The sequence below is a fragment of the Macaca mulatta genome, chromosome 4 (assembly GCF_049350105.2).
Source record: "Macaca mulatta isolate MMU2019108-1 chromosome 4, T2T-MMU8v2.0, whole genome shotgun sequence".
In the NCBI taxonomy this organism is placed as follows: Eukaryota; Metazoa; Chordata; class Mammalia; order Primates; family Cercopithecidae; genus Macaca; species Macaca mulatta.
In genome coordinates, this window is record NC_133409.1 from 63,990,946 (window position 1) to 64,013,696 (window position 22,751).

A 22,751-nucleotide genomic window follows, 5' to 3' on the forward strand; every position below is an offset into this window, starting at 1 on the left:
TGTGTCCCCAGAGTCTGCTGAACTCAGACTTACATAAGGCACTCAGGTGATGCGTTTCTTTGGACTGCCCTTCAACTTTGTGCTAAACTGATAATACCAACCTCCCATCAGCTTAGTATATCATAAGACTTTTGCTTGCTCAAGTGTCTGGAACAAAACTTCATTACCTTCTTTTTTCTCAGTACACTAGCTACTTTTATGTGCACTCTATATTTACTATTTTAATTTTCCCTCTAAAAAGCTATTTGCATTAGCAAGAAAGCAGCCCAAGAAAATATCTTTAAATAAGTTGAAGAAATTAATCAGGTCAACAAGATAAAATACTTTAAGCCAAGTTGGATAGTAAATACTGCCTGCATCTGTCCACGCATGCAGTCACTCTTTAGCATCTATTTATTTTGCATTGTATTTACAGATATGTTCCATTTGATGACTGACCTGTTCTACACTCTAGCATTTGTTAAATTCATGGGCTTCTTATTTTTAATGAGGATCTGTAGTTTGAATTCACCATTTACAGCACAATAGATGTGACTTTTGCTCCTAAACTCATTATTTCTCCCTCTCATTACTATTACTATAACTCTGAGACATTTTCTATCAGAGATTTAGTTGTTTTTGTTAAAAGCAGAAATCCCAGTAGATGCTTTTCCTATTCTTTTCATTTAAAATACAACCAAAGGATCTTATTTCAGTCTTATTCTATAACAGCATAGTTCACTGAATACCAGATGAAAGTTATGCTATTTTCATTAAAATTCAAATTAATAAGCAAGACAAAAATATCTACTCTGGAAAGACAAATCCCTTTTGAGGCTATTTCACAAAGCAAAGTAAGTTAAAAAAAATCTGTCTTGCTTTTATAAGTTAAAGTAGTGAAAAGACACAATAATTTTCTAAATTTAAAATTTAAATCTCAGAAATGGTTTTGATTTTTAATTAAATTAATATTAACTCTTAGTCTTGTCAATGGATTAGCTGCCTTTCTATAATTTTTTTCCTATTGCAAAATCTCTATTTTTCTATTGTGTTTATAAATATTTGTTCCTTAGGTTTAGATACTTTTTCCTATACCAATTCCAGAAAGATTTTTCAGGCTACAAAGTTGGATATGCATGAAAATTAAATGATATAAGAGGAGTTAGTTAACTCATTCAAACAATTCCAAAAGAGATGTGAAGGAATACCAGCCACTTGACTTACAAACTAAAAATGATTAATATAGGTAATTTACTAGAAGCTATTACTATGCCTTTGGTCAAAAAATTTACTGTAAAATTTTCAAGTAAATGTTAATCCAAATATTACAATCCCCACTAACTTTCTGTGTGGTGTCTAAAATTATTACCCAACCAATTTTCCCACAAGATGGGGTGGGAGGATTCACATAAACTACTGTATGAATCATATACTCTGGAATTGTGCAAAGCAACAGTCCTATACCCAATACTCTATGAAACTTTATTCTTTAATAATGATAAAAATCTAAAGCACAATTTTAAGGCAGTATTGTACTTTACCCAGAAGGCTTTTTCTGTACTTCAACAGTATAATTATTGAAAAGATTTTATTAGGATAAGAAAATCAGAATATAAGGTAAATACAATTTTTGTTAATTTCCTTACTTCATAAAATTTTAAGTACCATCAACTCTCCCTTTATTAAAAAATAATTGTTCCTTAAAATTAAATATTAACTAAATTTGTGAAAGCAAGTCACATACTAAATATAGCAAGATTTAAACTAGAGATCACTTAAAGAAAATAAGTTGAAAAATCACAGAGAAGTAAAAAGTCACTTAATTTTGTTAAATTAAGTTTGGCCTAAAGCTGCCTCATTACATATTTTAAGTTTGGCATAAAGGTTTCTCCATGCTTAGTGAACTGTAACCTAACTGGATGTGTAAACAGACTGTCACTTACTTTTGTACCAACCACAGAGTTCCAGCCAATCGCACACAGCCAGCTGTTCAAATTGTGTTCAAATAGGCTAAATGCTAAGCTGTAATCAATCCAGATGTTTCTGTACCTTACTTCCATTTTCTCTACTTCATTTTGCTTTTTTTTTTAATCCATAAATATCATCCAACCATGTAGCAGAGTCACTTTGAACCTATTCTGGTGGTAGGCTAGGGCAGGTGGGAGGTGCAGAGCTGATTTGTGAATCACTCTTTGCTCAATTAAACTCTATTAAATTTAATTTTTCTGAAAAATTATCTTTTAACAACTATATTAAGATCTTTATAGTAATACATATTTTATTTGTCTCTAGCATGAGACTATTAGCTTCTGAAGAAGAGACTAGGCCTTGTTTAACTTTGTACCCCAATGTCTAACCCAAAATTATTCCTCAGGTATTATTAATTCAGGCTGAAAAGAGATCCTCATAGTTCCATCCTGAGAATGTGGACTTGTCTAAATGTAAGGGAAAGCAAAGTGAAGAATAACTTTGTGATAAAAACAAACACCATTTTATTTTATTATTATTTAAGTGGAAAAACTTTAAGAATACCTAATACCATACTGGGAACAATAATACATATTTTATTTGTCTCCACCATGAGACTATTAGCTTCTGAAGAAGACACTAAGCCTTGTTAAACTTTTCACTCCAATATCTAACTCCTAGCAAAATGTAGGCACTCAAAAAACATTTGCTGGCTGAGTGCAGTGGCTCACGCCTGTTGTCCCAGCACTTTGACAGGCAGAGGCAGGCGGATCACCTGAGGTCAGGAATTCGAGACCAGCCTGGCCAACATGGTGAAACCCTGTTTCCACTAAAAATACAAAAATTAGCTGGGCATGGTGGCACATGCCTGTAGTCCCAGCTACTCGGGAGGCTCAAGCAGGAGAATCGCTTGAACCCAGGAAGCGAGGTTGCTGTGAGCCAAGATCGCGCCACTCCACTTCAGCCTGGGAGACAGCAAGACTGTGTCTCAAAATAACATGAAATAATAAATTTTTAAAAATTGCTGAATAAAAATAGATCAAAGTCACCTAATCACCATATTTAGAACAGACAGTACAAAACGTTTTCAATATGTGTTTAGACTTGGACTTCAATCTCATATTGTGACCAGTTAATAAAGTAACAAGAAGACAATAAAGAAAAGGAGAAAGGGCATTAAAATAGGCAGAGTGGACAGAAAAAGACAGAGAAGGTTAGAGAGGGAGACAGGGCACAGCAGCAGAGGCCCTGAAAAACAAAGTCAGGTACGGGTCCGAGAGAGAAGTAGACAGGAAATCAAGACAGTGGTAGAGAAGAAAAAAAGAAAGGAGCATAGAATGGGCAAAACCTGATAGATGAGGAGCATTCCTACATCAAGTTTTATGAAGGCCCTTCAATCTGCAGTTCACCAGGCCATAAAGTTCAGCGTTTAAACTTCTCATTACTCATCTTTGAAGTGTGAATTAACTGGTGCATTACCATATAGTCTTGAGTGCATATTTTTTCTAATTTTTAATTTTTCTATCACAGTGACTAGAACAAAATCATGCCTCAGCTATTATTAATTCAGGCTGAAGAGAAATCCCAACCCCACTGCTCTATCCAGAGAATGTGAACTTGTTTAAATGCAAGGGAATCCTTTCCAAAGGTGAAGAACACCTCTGTGATTAAAAACAAACACCATCTAATTTCACTTTATTTAAGGTGAAAAACTTTCACAGTACCTAATACCATGCTGGAAACATGGTATGTAATCAGAATGATACTTCTAAACTCAGCTTTTTACATGTTCTTTTTTCAGCAGGGAATAGTGTTAATCTCCTGAAAAAGATTTTGAAACTAGGCATATGAACGTTCAAACCTATTTTCCAATTTTTACTCTATTAATTTATCCTTTTTACTCCTTCTTGACTTAATTCACAGTATGGGATTTGATCATCCTGAGTTAAAGAATGGCTCCAGAAACCCCCTCAACTATAAATAACCATTATTCCAGCTGAGCAACACATGTGATCACTGATCTCTATCATAATGGTTCTTTCACATTCACTGCATCTCTGGGCTCTGCTTTCTTTGGAAAGAAGTAAAAGAAAACTCATCATTATGGCTATAAGCAATAAGACATACAAAAAGCCCTATTTCCAAGCCTCTGGTAACATCAGAAACAACAGATTATTCAGAGTAAAATTCAAGGCACAGAGAATGCTTAGAAAGGAAATGGGTTTAAAAAAAAAAAAAAAAAACACTTTACCACCTACTATCACAGAATAGCTGAATGAAAAGTGGCCAAGTCCAGATGATAAGTCTGTGTTCCTCCCTTCTTCCCACTTCCTTCTCTGTGTTCACTTCTGTTTCTTTCTAATTTGTCTAAGAAATGACTAGGAACCAACTGTAAACATACAAGTAGCTATATAGATATAAATATACTACACTTGGCACCAAAAAAATCATTCCTGGTCATTTGTATAAACCTATTATTTTTATAGCAAATTAATCATTTTTCTAATTAATTTATCATTTTTGAAGACGCTGAATTTTCTTTCCTGATTGATGATTAATTTTAACTTTAGGTTTCTCATTCTGCCTAAAACTGGACCAATAAAAATTAGCCTGAAAATTGTTCAAGAAAAAAAATCATTTAATGATACTTGTTAAAGCAAGGTAAGGTAAACTCAGGATTGATTATGACTGATCATGATAGGTATAGAGACTAAAACAATGGGATTTTGTGGTGGAGGGGAGAGGCTGGGTCACCTCCTAACACAGCATGAGCAAGTAGGAATTTATAGTCAAGGAGCCGATCAGTGGATAGAAAATTACTAAGAGGATATATCAGGGATAAATGGGATTCTGGCTAAACCTACCCACAGGATTCTCACTAAAGTCATGGGAAGGGGATCAGATGCAACTTGGTGATGGTGGAAGATAAGGAACCTGATCAGATATCAAGGATGGGGTTCTTGCTAAATTGACTTAGCTGGGTTCTTTGCTAAAAATGGATTTACATGGAAAATGCTTATACAGGCCCTTTTACAGATGGGTCTAGGAGGAGGTTCAGGAACCTGACTAAAGTTTGGCCAAGCAAAAAATTGCTGTCAAAATACAATCTTAAGACCTTGGAGAGGTCAACATTTAAATAAATTTCTCTGGCGACTTTCTATTTAATGCAACTATGGGTCTGAGCTTTGAGATTTTACACATTAAGTTTCCATAAAACTTAGCATGAGGAGTCATACCTAATATAATTAGGTTGGAATAGCAGTAAAAAAGTGACATATACTGTAAAATCCTCTCATAAAATGCCTTTCTCTAACATCAAGTGCCTTTTCCTAATGGGGTGTGCAGTAAACATGTCCAAGTAGGGGGTATAGCAATGGAAATGATAGCAAATAAATTAAGATTAATAGTAATTGCCTCAGTAAAGCTAAACAGGCCAAAGAAGTCTTATAGAAGAAAGGGGTGTTGGGACAGGATCTGCAATCTAAGAAAAAAAGGATAATGAGACAAGCAATTAATATAATGGTCAAGATAATAAGATGGAGAAGGACAATGATGTGAGTTAAACTATAAGGCAAATGACTGAATAAATATATCTTTTTAAAAAATGGCACGAAGATGCTGAGAGAGGAAAAAAGGTTTCAGATCCTTTTTATAATTAATTCAACTTATCTAGACTTATATGGACTATATAAGCTTTAAAATTTAATTAATGAAAATAGTCAGGATTTTTTTGGCATTTGTTTGTATCCATAATTATGTTTTGGTCAGAAATTGATGATAGACTACTCTGGGGCAAGAAAGTAGAGATCCTGTCTCATGAAGACACAATAATTAAGAGGCAGATGGAGGAGAATCTGGGAATGGTAGCTCTGCTACTTATTGGCTGCTATGATCCCAGAGCAGTACCTCCATAGCTTTGGTTCCCACTTTGTTCATCTATAGCATGAGGGGACACTGTGTAAGATGTCTTTTCCCTCGCAGTCAGAAATAGCTAAGGGTTATAAAGCACTATATAGTTTTACTTGCCCAGTATATTATTTGTAAAACATCTAAAGTCTACTTCCTATTTTCATCAGTGTGGATCCCAGAGTCCTGCTACAGAACCATCAAACACACCATATGGCCTGTGGATAGAAAATAATTCTTTCATTATACAAGAGAGAACCTGTATAAGTAGATGTTATCAGTGTGTACATGTGTGTATATATGAGTGTGTGAGTAGGTCTATGTGTTGATACACCAAGTATTTTTTTCAGTGTAATTTTTATACATGCTCATCCATTAAGCTGATATTTTCATCACTATTGATTCATTTATCAGGAACAATAAGTCTTCATGACATCCAAAGAGAAAAAGTAAAAGGACTTAGAAAAAGGAGGACAGGAAAGGCATTTTACAATTTATCAAAACAAGATAATAAAGAGTTCATGTTTCAAAAAAAGTCTGTGAATAGAAAAGTTATAATAGGGCCTTTATGATATAGAAATAGCCAACAACAACATTAATTCGAATACATAGTAAGTTATATATGCATTTTGACTACTGGTTTTTAACTGAACCCTCCTCCAAGGGTTTGATAATCCTTCCCATCTGTTCCGCCAAAGAGGAGACTATGATCTAAGAAACAAGTCATTTGAAGCCAATTTAAATAATCACAATCAATGAATAGCAAAGTGACCATAATACACCTGAAAACAAGATATAAATATTCTCTGATGTGTTCACTGACCCTAATATAATCAGCTAGGCTTCCTGAAGTGGACTTTCCATAATGGTTCACATAATAGATTGAATTCTAGCACTGAAAAACATCATACAAAATTTCCAGTCTGCCAAGCTTCCATTTTAGCATGTTACTTAGACTTCTTTCTGATCTGGCTAGCAACACATAGAAAACCCTGGAAAAAGGCTAGTTGAGCTTGTCAAAAATATTCTGTCTTCTGTATTTCTTATACGAAAGAATAATTCTTCTTTGGTTGTCATGGCCACTGTCATATTGGAATTGGGAGAGTTTTATAAAAATTAAAATTCATGAATCAGTGCATTTATATTCCATTAGTCACCCAGTCCATATATCTTATTCAAACCTAAATCTTCTCTCTTTTCTCATTATCGTCTGATGACCTTGCTTCCTATTTCACTGAGAAAAGAGCCATCAAAACCCAAACTTCCACATGCTCTCACTGTTGCTTCAACCTACTGGATCCATGCCCAAGTTCTCTGCCTTCCTCCCAGGACCAGAGATGAATCGTTTATTCTCCTGATTCAGTTTACTCTTGCTTACACATTGATTTTTCTCCGTAAACAGATTTTGTTTCTTAATCAGATTTTGCTTCTTTATCATTAATTTTTCTCTACTCTCTGGAATAACGTTTATTAACATGAATATATTGTTTATTAACATGAAAATATTCTGCCATGGCTCCCACCCTATAAATTTCCTTCCCCTTTCTAACCTTCCCTCAGTGCTCTGCTTTCTTTTGTAGTAAAATTGATAGGCCGCTAGCAAGACTAATAAAGAAGAAAAGAGAGAAGAATCAAATAGACACAGTTAAAAAAAAATTAAAGAAGATATCACCACCGATCCCACAGAAATACAAACTACCATCAGAGAATAATATAAACCCTTCTATCCAAATAAACTAGAAAATCAAGAAGAAATGGATAAATTGCTGGACACATACACCCTCCCAAGATTAAACCAGGAAGAAGATGAATCTCTGAATAGACCAATAACAGGTTCTGAAATTGAGGCAATAATTGATAGCATACCAACCAAAAAACGTTCAGGACCAGATGGATTCACAGCTGAATTCTATGAGAGGTACAAAGAGGAGCTGGTACCATTCCTTCTGAAACTATTCCAATCAATATAAAAAGAGGGAATCCTCCATAACTCATTTTATGAGGCTAGCATTATCCTGATACCAAAGCCTGGCAGAGACACAACAACAGAAAAAAAGAGAATTTTAGACCAATATCCTTGATGAACATTGATGCAAAAATCCTCAATAAAATACTGGCAAACCAAATCCAGCAGTACATCAAAAAGCTTATCCTCCACAATCAAGTCGGCTTCATCCCTGGGATGCAAGGCTCATTCAACATACGCAAATCAATATATGGAATCCATCACATAACCAGAACCAATGACAAAAACTACATGATTATCTCAATAGAAGCAGAAAATGCCTTTGACAAACTCAACAGCCCTTCATGCTAAAGACTCTCAATAAACTAGTTGTTGATAGAACATATCTCAAAATAATAAAAGCTATTTATGACAAACCCACAGCCAATATCGTACTGAATGGGCAAAAATTGGAAGCATTGCTTTTGAAAACTGGCACAAGACAAGGATGCCCTCTCTCACCACTCCTATTCAACATAGTGTTGGAAGTTCTGGTCAGGGCAATCAGGCAAGGGAAAGAAATAAAGGATATTCAATTAGGAAAAGAGGAAGTCAAATTGTCCCTGTTTGCAGATGACCTGACTATATATTTAGAAAACCCCATCATCTCAGCCCAAAATCTCCTTAAGTTGATAAGCAACTTCAGCAGTTTCAGGATACAAAATCAAAGTGCAAAAATCACATGCATTCCTATACACCAATAATAGACAAACAGCCAAATCATGAGTGAACTCCCATTCACAATTGCTACAAAGAGAATAAAATACCTAGGAATCCAACTTACAAGGGATGTGAAGGACCTCTTCAAGGAGAACTGCAAACCACTGCTCAACAAAATAAAAGGGGATACAAACAAATGGAAGACCATTCCATGCTCATGGTTACAAAGAATCAATATCGTGAAAATGCCCATACTGCCCAAGGTAATTTATAGATTAAATGCCATCCCCATCAAGCTACCAATGACTTCTTCACAGAATTGGAAAAAAACTACTTTAAAGTTCATATGGAACAAAAAAAGAGCCTGCATTGCCATGACAATCCTAAGCCAAAAGACCAAAGCTGGAGGCATCATGCTACCTGACTTGAAACTATACTACAAGGCTACAGTAACCAAAACAGCATGGTACTGGTACCAAAACAGAGATATAGACTAATGGAACACAACAGAGGCCTCAAAAATAACACTGCACTTCTACAACCATCTGATCATTGACAAACCTGACAAAAACAAGAAACGGGGGAAGGATTCCCTATTTAATAAATGGTGCTGGGAAAACTGCCTAGCCATATGTAGAAAGCTGAAACTGGATCCCTTCCTTACACATTGTCTTAAATGTTAGACCTAAAACCATAAAAACCCTAGAAGAAAACCTAGGTAATACCGTTCAGGACATAGGCATGGGCAAGGACTTCATGATGAAAACACCAAAAGCAATGACAACAAAAGTCAAAATTGACAAATGTGATCTAATTAAACTAAAGAGGTTCTGCATGGCAAAAGAAACTACCATTAGAGTGAACAGGCAATCTACAGAATGGGAGAAAATTTTTGCAATCTACCCGTCTGACAAAGGTCTAATATCCAGAATCTACAAAGAACTTAAACAAATTTACAAGAAAAAAATGAACAACCCCATCAAAAAGTGGGCAAAGGATATGAACAGACACTTCTCAAAAGAAGACATTTATGAAGCCAACAGACACATGAAAAAATGCTCATCATCTCTGGTCATCAGAGAAATGCAAATCAAAACCACAATGAGATACAATATCACGCCAGTTAGAATGGTGATCATTAAAAAGTCAGGTATCAACAGATGCTGGAGAGAATGTGGAGAAATAGGAATGCTTTTACGTTGTTGGTGGGAGTGTAAATTAGTTCAACCATTGTGGAAGACAGTGTGGCAATTCCTCAAGGATCTAGAACTAGAAACACCATTTGACCCAGTGATCCCATTACTGGGTATATACCTAAAGGATTATAAATCATGCTACTATAAAGAACATGCTCATGTATGTTTATTGTGGCATTATTCACAATAGCAAAAGACTTGGCACCAACAAATGTCCATCAATGGTAGAGTGGATTAAGAAAATGTGGCACATATACATCATGGAATACTATGCAGCCATAAAAAAGGATGAGTTAATGTCCTTTGCAGGGACATGGATGAAGCTGGAAACCATCATCCTCAGAAAATTATCACAAGGACAGAAAACCAAATACTGCATGTTCACATTCATAGGTAGGAATTGAACAATGAGAACACTTGGACACAGGGCAGGGGACATCACACACTGGGGCCTGTCAGGGTGATGGAGAGCATTAGGAGAAATACCTAATGTAAATGAGGAGTTGATGGGTGCAGCAAACCAACATGGTACATGTATACCTATGTAACAAACCTGCATGTTGTGCACATGTACACTGGAACTTAAAGTATAATAATAAAAAACAAAAAAAAGGAGAAGAAAAATATATTTTAAAAGAAATGCAAAATATAAAAGACAAGAAAATTGAAAACTCAGGCCAGAGATCCAATATTTCAGTAATAGAAATTCCAGAAATAAAGAGGAGGAAATTACCAAAGAAATAATTGAAGAAGTTTACATCCAAAGAAGTAAATTTTACCTCTTTGCAGAATTAAAGTCTTCTGCACTGAGAGCTTAGCAAAATGGATAAAATGGACCCATACTAAGACATTCATCATGGAATTTCACACTATTGGAAATGAAAAGATTCTGCAGGCTTCTTCATTTATGGAAGTAAAAACAAAAACAAAAACATTTGAACATAAAAGATTGGGAGGTATAATGGCTTTGACTTCTCAATAGCAACCCTGAGAGCTGTAAGTTCTTCAAAGGAGATTTAAACATCTACGACTTGTTCGGTTGTTAAATAGTATTTACATAGGCATATGAATATATATGTAGAATACTGATTGCATGAAAAATAACGTATTACTATTTGGGAAGACTGAACAATAGGATGGATGTGGGAGAAGGAGAAGAAAACGGAGCTAGATCTTCATATTTCACGTTGTAAAGTCCATAGATAATAGCTAGATCTAAAACCAAACAGTAGTAATATAATTATATTATGTATCATTTACCTGAAATTAAGAAGCAAATTATCAACTTAAAGAGATGAAAGTGGTTGCCTGTGGAAAGACATAATTAGGGGAGATTGGGTGGGGGAAAGAAGAGACAGAAAGATTTCTTTTTCTCATAATAAAACTTGTAGATCTGATAAATAATTTAAATACATGTTTAAAGAACTGGCACGTATACCTTGGCTACAATCAAAAACTAAAACGTAGCACATAAAAATCTCTAGATAAACCATAACATAGAATGGGTGCTAATTTCTATCAAAGGATATCTGTAGTCCTTCTATGGAGACAGGTGCTTGTCAGCTTATATATGCATCTGAATATTGAGAGGTACCAGAATGTTCTCTTTTACATGACATATTCTCTAGGTTGCCATATGTCCTGGCATTCCCAGTAAAGTCCTATTTCTATACCCCATGTTCAGGCTAATTATGTAAAGTACTTCTTTTTACTGTCAAAGCATCCTGGTTGGAGAAAATTAGGTGGCTACCCTAATATTGCTCTCTCACACCTCTGTACATGTACACTTGCTATTTGTATTTGCACATTGTTACACTGCTAATAAAGACATACCCAAGACTGGGTAACATTTACAGGAAAGAGGTTTAAAGGACTCACAGTTCCACATGGCTGGGGAGGCCTCGCAATCATGGTTGAAGGGAAGAAAGAGCAAGTCACATCTTAAATGGATGGCAGCAGACAAGGAGAGAGCATGTGCAGGGAGAGTCCTCCTTATAAAACCATCTGATCTCATGAGACTTACTCACTATCACGAGAACAGTATGGAAAAGGCACGCCCCAGTGACTCAAGTACCTCCCACTAAGTCCCTCCTACAACACATGGGAATTGTGGAAGCTACAATTCAAGATGAGATTTGGGTGGGGACATAGCCAAACCACATCACTATTCTTCTTACCTTGAATTCACTTTCCCAAATGTCCTGAGAAAAAGAAGACTTCACATTTCTGTTCAAGTTCTACACCCTCATAAAGATTTTCTTGAACTAAAAATTTTTCCTGTCCATTTTTACACTACATATATAACTTCATTACGATAAATATTTAACTGTATTGCAGCTGTTTACATATTGTCTTCTACTAGAGCGTAAGTTCCATGAGAGCAAGGATCGTGTCTCTCCATTGTTGATGGTCCAGCACTCAACATGGGCTGCACAGAGTAATCCACACAATTCTCACTGAATAAATGAAGTTACCATTTATCTTATTATATAACATTTAATTTTTAGATATATATGTTCTAAAAAGCCTTATCCTTATAAAGGATACTGACAATTCCATTCTGATATGATTTATCCCAACCATAAAAAAATTCTAGGCATAATTCCATTCCTATATTCAAACTAATGACTGAGAGTTTGTAATTACAAATTCTTAGTTGAGTTTGAATACCTCCATTGTATATATGCTCAAACATATAATCTACCTGTCTGTATGTATTTCAGCAGCTAAGATAAATTCACAAATGATCTTAGAATTATACATTGTCAGATGAACATGGCAAACAGATAGAATTTGATGTTTTCAATTTAATAATCAAATACATAAATGCCTTTTCGACTCTTTTCTTTTAAAGTGAATTCAGATTTTCATCTTATCCAGTTTCATGTGAAGGTGAATTATGCTGGAAATTTTAAGGGGAGTTAGACTAAAACAACTGAAGGTGCATAAAAATATTCCTTTTCTATTCTAAACTACTGTCCTTTTATGCATGTAAAAATGACGTGGAGATGTTGAAAAATAAAGATTCCCAGGACTTGGTGTGCTTGTGTGTGTGTGTGTGTGTGTCTATTAGATTATATATTATACTCCAGATATACACATATATTATTATTTATTATATTAATATATGTTATATAGTATACATACATTTTAATATATTATTATTTACAAGCATAGATATATTTACATCTTGCAGTGGATAACAGGTTGAATTACCTGAGAATTCAGTAGGATAGAGACTTGGATGTAAAACTAAGTTTCTTTAAAGAAAATAAAGAGGGGGGCGGAGCAAAATGGCCGAATAGGAACAGCTCCAGTCTTCAACTCCCAGCGACAGTGACACAGAAGACCGGTAATTTCTGCATTTTCAATTGAGGTACTGGGTTCATCTCACTAGGGAGTGCCGGACAATCGGTGCTGGTCAGCTGCTGCAGCCCGACGAGCAAGAGCTGAAGCAGGGTGAGGCATCAACTCAACTGGGTAGCGGAAGGGGAAAGGGAATCCCTTTTCATAGCCAGGGGAACGGAGACACACAACACCTGGAAAATCGGGTAACACCCACCCCAATACTGCGCTTTAAGCAAACATGCACACCAGGAGATTATATCCGACACCAGGCCGGGGGAGGGGGGTCCCACACCCACGGAGCCTCCCTCATTGCTAGCACAGCAGTCTGCCATCTAACCGCAAGGCAGCAGCGAGGATGGGGGAGGGGCGCCCGCCATTGCTGAGGCTTAAGTAGGAAAACAAAGCCACTGGGAAGCTCGAACTGGGTGGAGCTCACAGCAGCTCAAGGAAACCTGCCTGTCTGGGTAGACTCTACCTCTGGGGACAGGGCACAGATAAACAAAAGCAGCAGAAACCTCTGCAGACGCAAACGACTCTGTCTGACAGCTTTGAAGAGAGCAGTGGATCTCCCAACACGGAGGTTGAAATCTGAGAAGGGACAGACTGCCTGCTCAAGTGGGTCCCTGACCCCTGAGTAGCCTAACTGGGAGACATCCCCCACTAGGGGCAGTCTGACACCCCACACCTCACAGGGTGGAGTACACCCCTGAGAGGAAGCCTCCAAAGCAAGAATCAGACAGGTACACTCGCTGTTCCGCAATATTCTATCTTCTGCAGCCTCTGCTGCTGACACCCAGGCAAACAGGGTCTGGAGTGGACCTCAAGCAATCTCCAACAGACCTACAGCTGAGGGTCCTGACTGTTAGAAGGAAAACTATCAAACAGGAAGGACACCTACACCAAAACCCCATCAGTACATCACCATCATCAAAGACCAGAGGCAGATAAAACCACAAAGATGGGGAAAAAGCAGGGCAGAAAAGCTGGAAATTCAAAAAATAAGAGTGCATCTCCCCCGGCAAAGGAGCGCAGCTCATCGCCAGCAACGGATCAAAGCTGGACGGAGAATGACTTTCACGAGATGAGAGAAGAAGGCTTCAGTCCATCAAATTTCTCAGAGCTAAAGGAGGAATTACGTACCCAGCGCAAAGAAACTAAAAATCTTGAAAAAAAAGTGGAAGAATTGATGGCTAGAGTAATTAATGCAGAGAAGGTCCTAAACGAAATGAAAGAGATGAAAACCATGACACGAGAAATACGTGACAAATGCACAAGCTTCAGTAACCAACTCGATCAACTGGAAGAAAGAGTATCTGCGATTGAGGATCAAATGAATGAAATGAAGCGAGAAGAGAAACCAAAAGAAAAAAGAAGAAAAAGAAATGAACAAAGCCTGCAAGAAGTATGGGATTATGTAAAAAGACCAAATCTACGTCTGATTGGGGTGCCTGAAAGTGAGGGGGAAAATGGAACCAAGTTGGAAAACACTCTTCAGGATATCATCCAGGAGAACTTCCCCAACCTAGTAGGACAGGCCAACATTCAAATCCAGGAAATACAGAGAACGCCACAAAGATACTCCTCGAGAAGAGCAACTCCAAGACACATAATTGCCAGATTCACCAAAGTTGAAATGAAGGAAAAAATCTTAAGGGCAGCCAGAGAGAAAGGTCGGGTTACCCACAAAGGGAAGCCCATCAGACTAACAGCAGATCTCTCAGCAGAAACTCTACAAGCCAGAAGAGAGTGGGGGCCAATATTCAACATTCTTAAAGAAAAGAATTTTCAACCCAGAATTTCATATCCAGCCAAACTAAGTTTCATAAGTGAAGGAGAAATAAAATCCTTTACAGATAAGCAAATGCTTAGAGATTTTGTCACCACTAGGCCTGCCTTACAAGAGACCCTGAAGGAAGCACTCAACATGGAAAGGAACAACCGGTACCAGCCATTGGAAAAACATGCCAAAATGTAAAGACCATTGAGGCTAGGAAGAAACTGCATCAACTAACGAGCAAAATAACCAGTTACTATCATAATGGCAGGATCAAGTTCACACATAACAATATTAACCTTGAATGTAAATGGACTAAATGCTCCAATTAAAAGACACAGACTGGCAAACTGGATAAAGAGTCAAGACCCATCAGTCTGCTGTATTCAGGAGACCCATCTCACATGCAGAGACATACATAGGCTCAAAATAAAGGGATGGAGGAAGATTTACCAAGCAAATGGAGAACAAAAAAAAGCAGGGGTTGCAATACTAGTCTCTGATAAAACAGACTTTAAACCATCAAAGATCAAAAGAGACAAAGAAGGCCATTACATAATGGTAAAGGGATCAATTCAACAGGAAGAGCTAACTATCCTAAATATATATGCACCCAATACAAGAGCACCCAGATTCATAAAGCAAGTCCTTAGAGACTTACAAAGAGACTTAGACTCCCATACAATAATAATGGGAGACTTCAACACTCCACTGTCAACATTAGACAGATCAACGAGACAGAAAGTTAACAAGGATATCCAGGAATTGAATTCAACTCTGCACCAAGCAGACCTAATAGACATCTATAGAACTCTCCACCCCAAATCAACAGAATATACATTCTTCTCAGCACCACATCGTACTTACTCCGAAATTGACCACGTAATTGGAAGTAAAGCACTCCTCAGCAAATGTACAAGAACAGAAATTATAACAAACTGTCTCTCAGACCACAGTGCAATCAAACTAGAACTCAGGACTAAGAAACTCAATCAAAACCGCTCAACTACATGGAAACTGAACAACCTGCTCCTGAATGACTACTGGGTACATAACGAAATGAAGGCAGAAATAAAGATGTTCTTTGAAACCAATGAGAACAAAGATACAACATACCAGAATCTCTGGGACACATTTAAAGCAGTGTGTAGAGGGAAATTTATAGCACTAAATGCCCACAAGAGAAAGCAGGAAAGATCTAAAATTGACACTCTAACATCACAATTAAAAGAACTAGAGAAACAAGAGCAAACACATTGAAAAGTTAGCAGAAGGCAAGAAATAACTAAGATCAGAGGAGAACTGAAGGAGATAGAGACACAAAAACACCCTCCAAAAAATCAATGAATCCAGGAGCTGGTTTTTTGAAAAGATCCACAAAATTGATAGACCACTAGCAAGACTAATAAAGAAGAAAAGAGAGAAGAATCAAATAGATGCAATAAAAAATGATAAAGGAGATATCACCACAGACCCCACAGAAATACAAACTACCATCAGACAATACTATAAACACCTCTATGCAAATAAACTAGAAAATCTAGAAGAAATGGATAATTTCCTGGACACTTACACTCTCCCAAGACTAAACCAGGAAGAAGTTGAATCCCTGAATAGACCAATAGCAGGCTCGGAAATTGAGGCAATAATTAATAGCCTACCAACCAAAAAAAGTCCAGGACCAGATAGATTTACCGCTGAATTCTACCAGAGGTACAAGGAGGAGCTGGTACCATTCCTTCTGAAACTCTTCCAATCAATGGAAAAAGAGGGAATCCTCCCTAACTCATTTTATGAGGCCAACATCATCCTGATACCAAAGCCTGGCAGAGACACAACAAAAAAAAGAGAATTTTAGACCAATATCCCTGATAAACATCGATGCAAAAATCCTCAATAAAATATTGGCAAACTGAATCCAGCAGCACATCAAAAGGCTTATCCACCATGGTCAAGTGGGCTTCATCCCTGGGATGCAACGTTGGTTCAACATACGCAAATCAATAAACGTAATCCAGCATATAAACAGAACTCAAGACGAAAACCACATGATTATCTCAATAATAGATGCAGAAAAGGCCTTTGACAAAATTCAACAGCCCTTCATGCTAAAGACTCTCAATAAATTCAGTATTGATGGAACGTATCTCAAAATAATAAGAGCTATTTATGACAAAACCACAGCCAATATCATACTGAATGGGCAAAAACTGGAAGCATTCCCTCTGAAAACTGGCACAAGACAGGGATGCCCTCTCTCACCACTCCTATTCAACATAGTGCTGGAAGTTCTGGCTAGGGCAATCAGGCAAGAGAAAGAAATCAAGGGTATTCAGTTAGGAAAAGAAGAAGTCAAATTATCCCTGTTTGCAGATGACATGATTGTATATTTAGAAAACCCCATCATCTCAGCCCAAAATCTCCTTAAGCTGATAAGCAACTTCAGCAAAGTTTCAGGATACAAAATTAATGTGCAAAAATCACAAGCATTCTTATACACCAGTAACAGACAAACAGAGAGCCAAATCATGAATGAACTTCCATTCACAATTGCTTCAAAGAGAATAAAATACCTAGGAATCCAACTTACAAGGGATGTAAAGGACCTCTTCAAGGAGAACTACAAATCACTGCTCAGTGAAATAAAAGAGGATACAAACAAATGGAAGAACATACCATGCTCATGGATAGGAAGAATCAATATTGTGAAAATGGCCATACTGCCCAAGGTACGTTATAGATTCAATGCCATCCCCATCAAGCTACCAATGAGTTTCTTCACAGAATTGGAAAAAACTGCTTTAAAGTTCATATGGAACCAAAAAAGAGCCCGCATCTCCAAGACAATCCTAAGTCAAAAGAACAAAGCTGGAGGCATCACGCTACCTGATTTCAAATTATACTACAAGGCTACAGTAACCAAAACAGCATGGTACTGGTACCAAAACAGAGATATAGACCAATGGAACAGAACAGAGCCCTCAGAAATAATACCACACATCTACAGCCATCTGATCTTTGACAATCCTGACAAAAACAAGAAATGGTGAAAGGATTCCCTATTTAATAAATGGTGCTGGGAAAATTGGCTAGCCATAAGTGGAAAGCTGAAATTGGATCCATTCCTTACTCCTTATACGAAAATTAATTCAAGATGGATTAGAGACTTAAACGTTAGACCTAATACCATAAGAACCCTAGAAGAAAACCTAGGTAACACCATTCAGGACATAGGCATGGGTAAGGACTTCATGTTTAAAACACCAAAAGCAATGACAACAACAGCCAAAATTGACAAATGGGATCTAATTAAACTAAAGAGCTTCTGCATGGCAAAAGAAACTACCATCAGAGTGAACAGGCAACCTACAGAATAGGAGAAAATTTTTGCAATCTACTCATCTGACAAAGGGCTAATATCCAGAACCTACAAAGAACTCACACAAATTTACAAGAAAAAAACAAACAACTCCATCAAAAAGTGGGCAAAGGATATGAACAGATATTTCTCAAAAGAAGACATTCATACAGCCAACAGACACATGAAAAAATGCTCACCATCACTGGCCATCAGAGAAATGCAAATCAAAACCACAATGAGATACCATCTCACACCAGTTAGAATGGCAATCATTAAAAAGTCAGGAAACAACAGGTGCTGGAGAGGATGTGGAGAAATAAGAACACTTTTACACTGTTGGTGGGATTGTAAACTAGTTCAACCATTGTGGAAAACAGTATGTCAATTCCTCAAGGTTCTAGAACTAGAAATACCATATGACCCAGCCATCCATTACTGGGTATATACCCAAAGGATTATAAATCATGCTGCTATAAAGACACATGCACACGTATGTTTATTACGGCACTATTCACAATAGCAAAGACTTGGAATCAACCCAAATGTCCATCAGTGACAGACTGGATTAAGAAAATGTGGCACATATACATCATGGAATACTATGCAGCCATAAAAAGGGATGAGTTTGTGTCCTTTGTAGGGACATGGATGCAGCTGGAAACCATCATTCTCAGCAAACTATCGCAAGAACAGAAAACCAAATACCGCATGTTCTCACTCATGGGTGGGAATTGAACAATGAGATCACTTGGACACAGGAAGGGGACCATCACACACTGGGGCCTATTATGGGGAGTGGGGAGGGGGGAGGGATGGCATTGGGAGTTATACCTGATGTAAATGACGAGTTGATGGGTGCTGATGAGTTGATGGGTGCAGCACACCAACTCGGCACAAGTATAGATATGTAACAAACCTGCACATTGTGCACATGTACCCTAGAACTTAAAGTATAATAATAATAAAAAAGAGAAGACATACAAATGGCCAAGATATATGAAAAAAAATGTTCAATATCACTAATTAGCAGGGAAATGCAAATCAAGACTGCAAGAAGATAACACCTCACTCTAATCAGAATGGCTACAATTAAAAAATCATAAAACACCAAGTGTTGACGAGGATATAGAGACAAGAGAACCTTGACAAACTGCTGGTAGTAATATAAATTAGCACAACCATTATGGAAAACCGTATGGAGGTGGACTGATCATAATATTAAAAGTTGTTTATATTGTTACATCATTCAGCCCCTGTAACAACCTTATCCCCATTTTATGTGTTCAGAGTTGAGGCTCAGAAAGAATGACTTATGTTAAGGAGTACAATAAACAAGTTGAAAAGAAAAAAAAAAATAGAGAAGAGAACTTAAAAATAACTTTCATTAGTATTCTAAGATTCATGAATATACTCATTCATAAACAAGGACAAACTAATATGCAAAAAGTGAATAACTGAATAAGTAAAAGTCCATGAAAATTAAGAATACAATTACCAAAATTAAGAAAAAAAATTGATATTGAATTGGAAATTAAGAAGCCTCTCAAAATGTAAAGCAATAAAAAAGTTGACAAACATAAAATGTAAATCCAAGAGGTCCAACATCCATGTAAGGAGTGTCTCTGATGACAAAGAACAAAGGCAATCAAGGAGAAGAAATAATTATACAGTGGAAATAAAAACTCCAGAGCCCAAGACATGACTCTTCAGAAAAAAGGGTTCATTCAGGAAATGTGGTTCAGGATCAATTTAAAAGAACCCATATACACATCCTCATTAAATGTCAGACCATCTCAAGAGGTGTTCCTTCTCATTCTTTTCTCTGGATCTTCTGCTTATCCTTGACTTCTAAATTGTGTGCACCAGGGCTCAATATTTTTGCTTCTTCTCTTTGTCTCTTCTATACTTCACTCATTTACTATTGTCTCATCTAGACTCATCATTTTGAATGCTATCTATGTCTTGATAACTGCCAATTCTATATCTTTATTTCCAAGCTCTCCCTAAAATTCCTGAAATCAAATCAATTTGCTTCCTGTAATCTAACAGACATTTCAAGAAATGACTAAAGTACAACTTTCACCTCAATTCCTACTTCAAATTGCTCATCTCCTAGTCTTCCCCATCTCAGTAAGCAGCAACACCATTAATTCAGTAGCTCAGGCCATAAAGCCACGAGACATGCTTAACTCTTCTTTTCCTCATTCTATGCATACAACCCACCAGCAAAGCCAACATCTACCAGAAGTTTGAAAGAAAGATGTGTTCAAGAGGAATATTAATTGCCTAAAACTATTGTGAAATTGCATTTTCTCTCTCTTTTACCCCTCACAACTGTGTTTTATTAATTGTATCTTTCATTCAAAACAACACGTTCTTTAAGAACATGAGAATGCATCTCCTTGTGTATGGCACAAATACTGTAAGTTCTACAGTAAATAACACATAATATTTTAAATGTTGGCAATTGCTTTTAAATTTTAAATAATAAAAGTGTGAAAGAAATGTATATTTACTAAGTTTAATGTAAATTCGATAAGCCTTGAAATTATAAAAGTAATTTAAAGGCAGGAGTCAGTAGGTGGAAATAGATGTGGAAAAAAAATACAAGAAGAAAAAAAATCTCCGCTCTTACAATGTAGGAAACTAGGAGACATTGTGAAAAACTGATGGGTCAAGACATAGAATTTGTATGATGGTAAGTAACAATGGAACTTTTCAAAAAAATGCCTGGTAGGGACTGGAGTGGGGAGAGAGGACAAGTACGAGAGACGTCAATTTCCTATGTGTAACAGAGGGGAATCAATAGCTATTGTTAAACTGGTACATTAACAAGCAACACATATGCATATTGTTTAAGATTTAGATTTAATCTCAAGAAAAACTAACCAGAAAGTGATTAAAAATAATCATTTCTGATGAGTGGGAAAGGAGAAAAGGATAATGAGCCTTACGTTTTATTTAGCAACCTCCTGGTTTAGGAATTAAATGAACAAATAAATCAAAATATTAACAAATAATGAAGCAGATAATCACATTCAATCTAGTTCTGTGTATTTTCACACATATTTATTTAAATAAGATGTTATAAGGAAATACCAATTTTTGTTACACTGGTAGTCAGTAGCATAAAGGACACAAATACTAATTTAGACTATGTTAGTGAAGTTTTTATTTTTAATCCACTACATAAATACAGAGATTGGTTAGCTACTATCTGGTCAAAATATATTGATGCTAGGGTATGCATTTATTAAAGAATTCTATTTTTAAAATCCTCCACATCTAGACCCAGAAAAGCTTACACACTGATTCACTGTAATTATCTCCTGAAAGTATTACAGGCCTATAGACCCCTCCAAAGTGAGACACTGCAGTTTTGAACACAGTAAATATTTCCATTGTTGCTAATGCTACCTCTTGTACCACTTCTATGCTTATAAATATAGCACTATTTTTACCTTGAATAATGCATGGCTTGGTGGCCTGCAATATTAAAATAGAAGTCTGTTGTGTGCTTCATTTCATTGGTGTGCCCAGTGGCCTCAATCCAGTGTCCTATTGGGAGACAATACACACCATCCACCAAGTTGTTTTCATTGTAAGTACAGCAACGGTCATGATGAGGTCCATTGCCTAGAACAAGAAGAAATGATAAACAGAGCAATTAAATCAGTGTTTGGTTTAAACATCCTCAAAGCGGCTGATACAAAATTAATAGCAAAAAATAAATAAATAAATAAACAAAGCTACTTAATCTACACATTTCAGTATAAACAAAAAAGACTAGAGTGAAAAACAGAACAGTAGGAGTTTGTAAAGAGCTACTTATGAAAATCAGAGTGTTTTACTCCCTTTGAGTACATGGGTTATAAAAAGCATGTTAACTCAGAGTTTCATGGTACCTCTCAGTGCTCTAAGAGGCCATTATGAATCACTTTGCAGCCTGAGAAGCTCCTAAAAAAAGTTTTTAAAGCTATTAATGCCCCTGTATTATACAATTCTATCTTTCTGGTATGCAAATTTATGAATAAAATCAGGAATAAAGTGTTTTAGTATCAGCTCAACCAAAAAATGTGTAATTACAAATAAATGCATCAATAAATAATAAATGATCACATCAAATCTACTTTACAGGTAAAACAGTTATTATCATTATTTTCAAATGAGGAAAATAAGTCTCACAGAGATTAACTAGCTTGCCCAAGGTCATAGAACTAGTAGTGCGGCGCTAGCAGCAACCTGCCTCTCCTAGTCCCCCACCTTTTCGGCATCTGATGCCTTTGTGATGCTCCCTGCTGATGTCATATGCACAAAGACACACCGTCTTCCTTAAAGGGCCATGGATCAAAGGAAGCAGAGACACATCTCTAAAAATATTATTTGCCTATTTCACGATTCTGCGCAGTATCAAGTACACTAGTTGCTATGGTATGAATGTTTTTGTTCCCCCAAAATTTATATGTTGAAATCCTAACACCCAAGGTGTTGGTATTAGGAGCTGGGGCCCTTAGAGGATGATTAGGTCATAAAGAAGAACCCTCACCAATGTGA

General features: G+C 36.6%; 1 protein-coding gene across 3 annotated transcripts in view; it reads right to left on the minus strand.

Annotated features, from left to right (window-relative positions):
* Window positions 1-22,751, minus strand: part of EPM2A (EPM2A glucan phosphatase, laforin) — a 115,933-nt gene that overhangs the window by 34,634 nt on the left and 58,548 nt on the right. For all 3 annotated transcript variants that reach the window (XM_028847191.2, XM_001087462.5, XM_078001229.1), the window contains exon 2: window positions 21,659-21,833. In XM_028847191.2, the coding sequence (XP_028703024.1) occupies window positions 21,659-21,833 (175 nt within the window). The remainder of the gene's footprint in view (window positions 1-21,658; window positions 21,834-22,751) is intronic.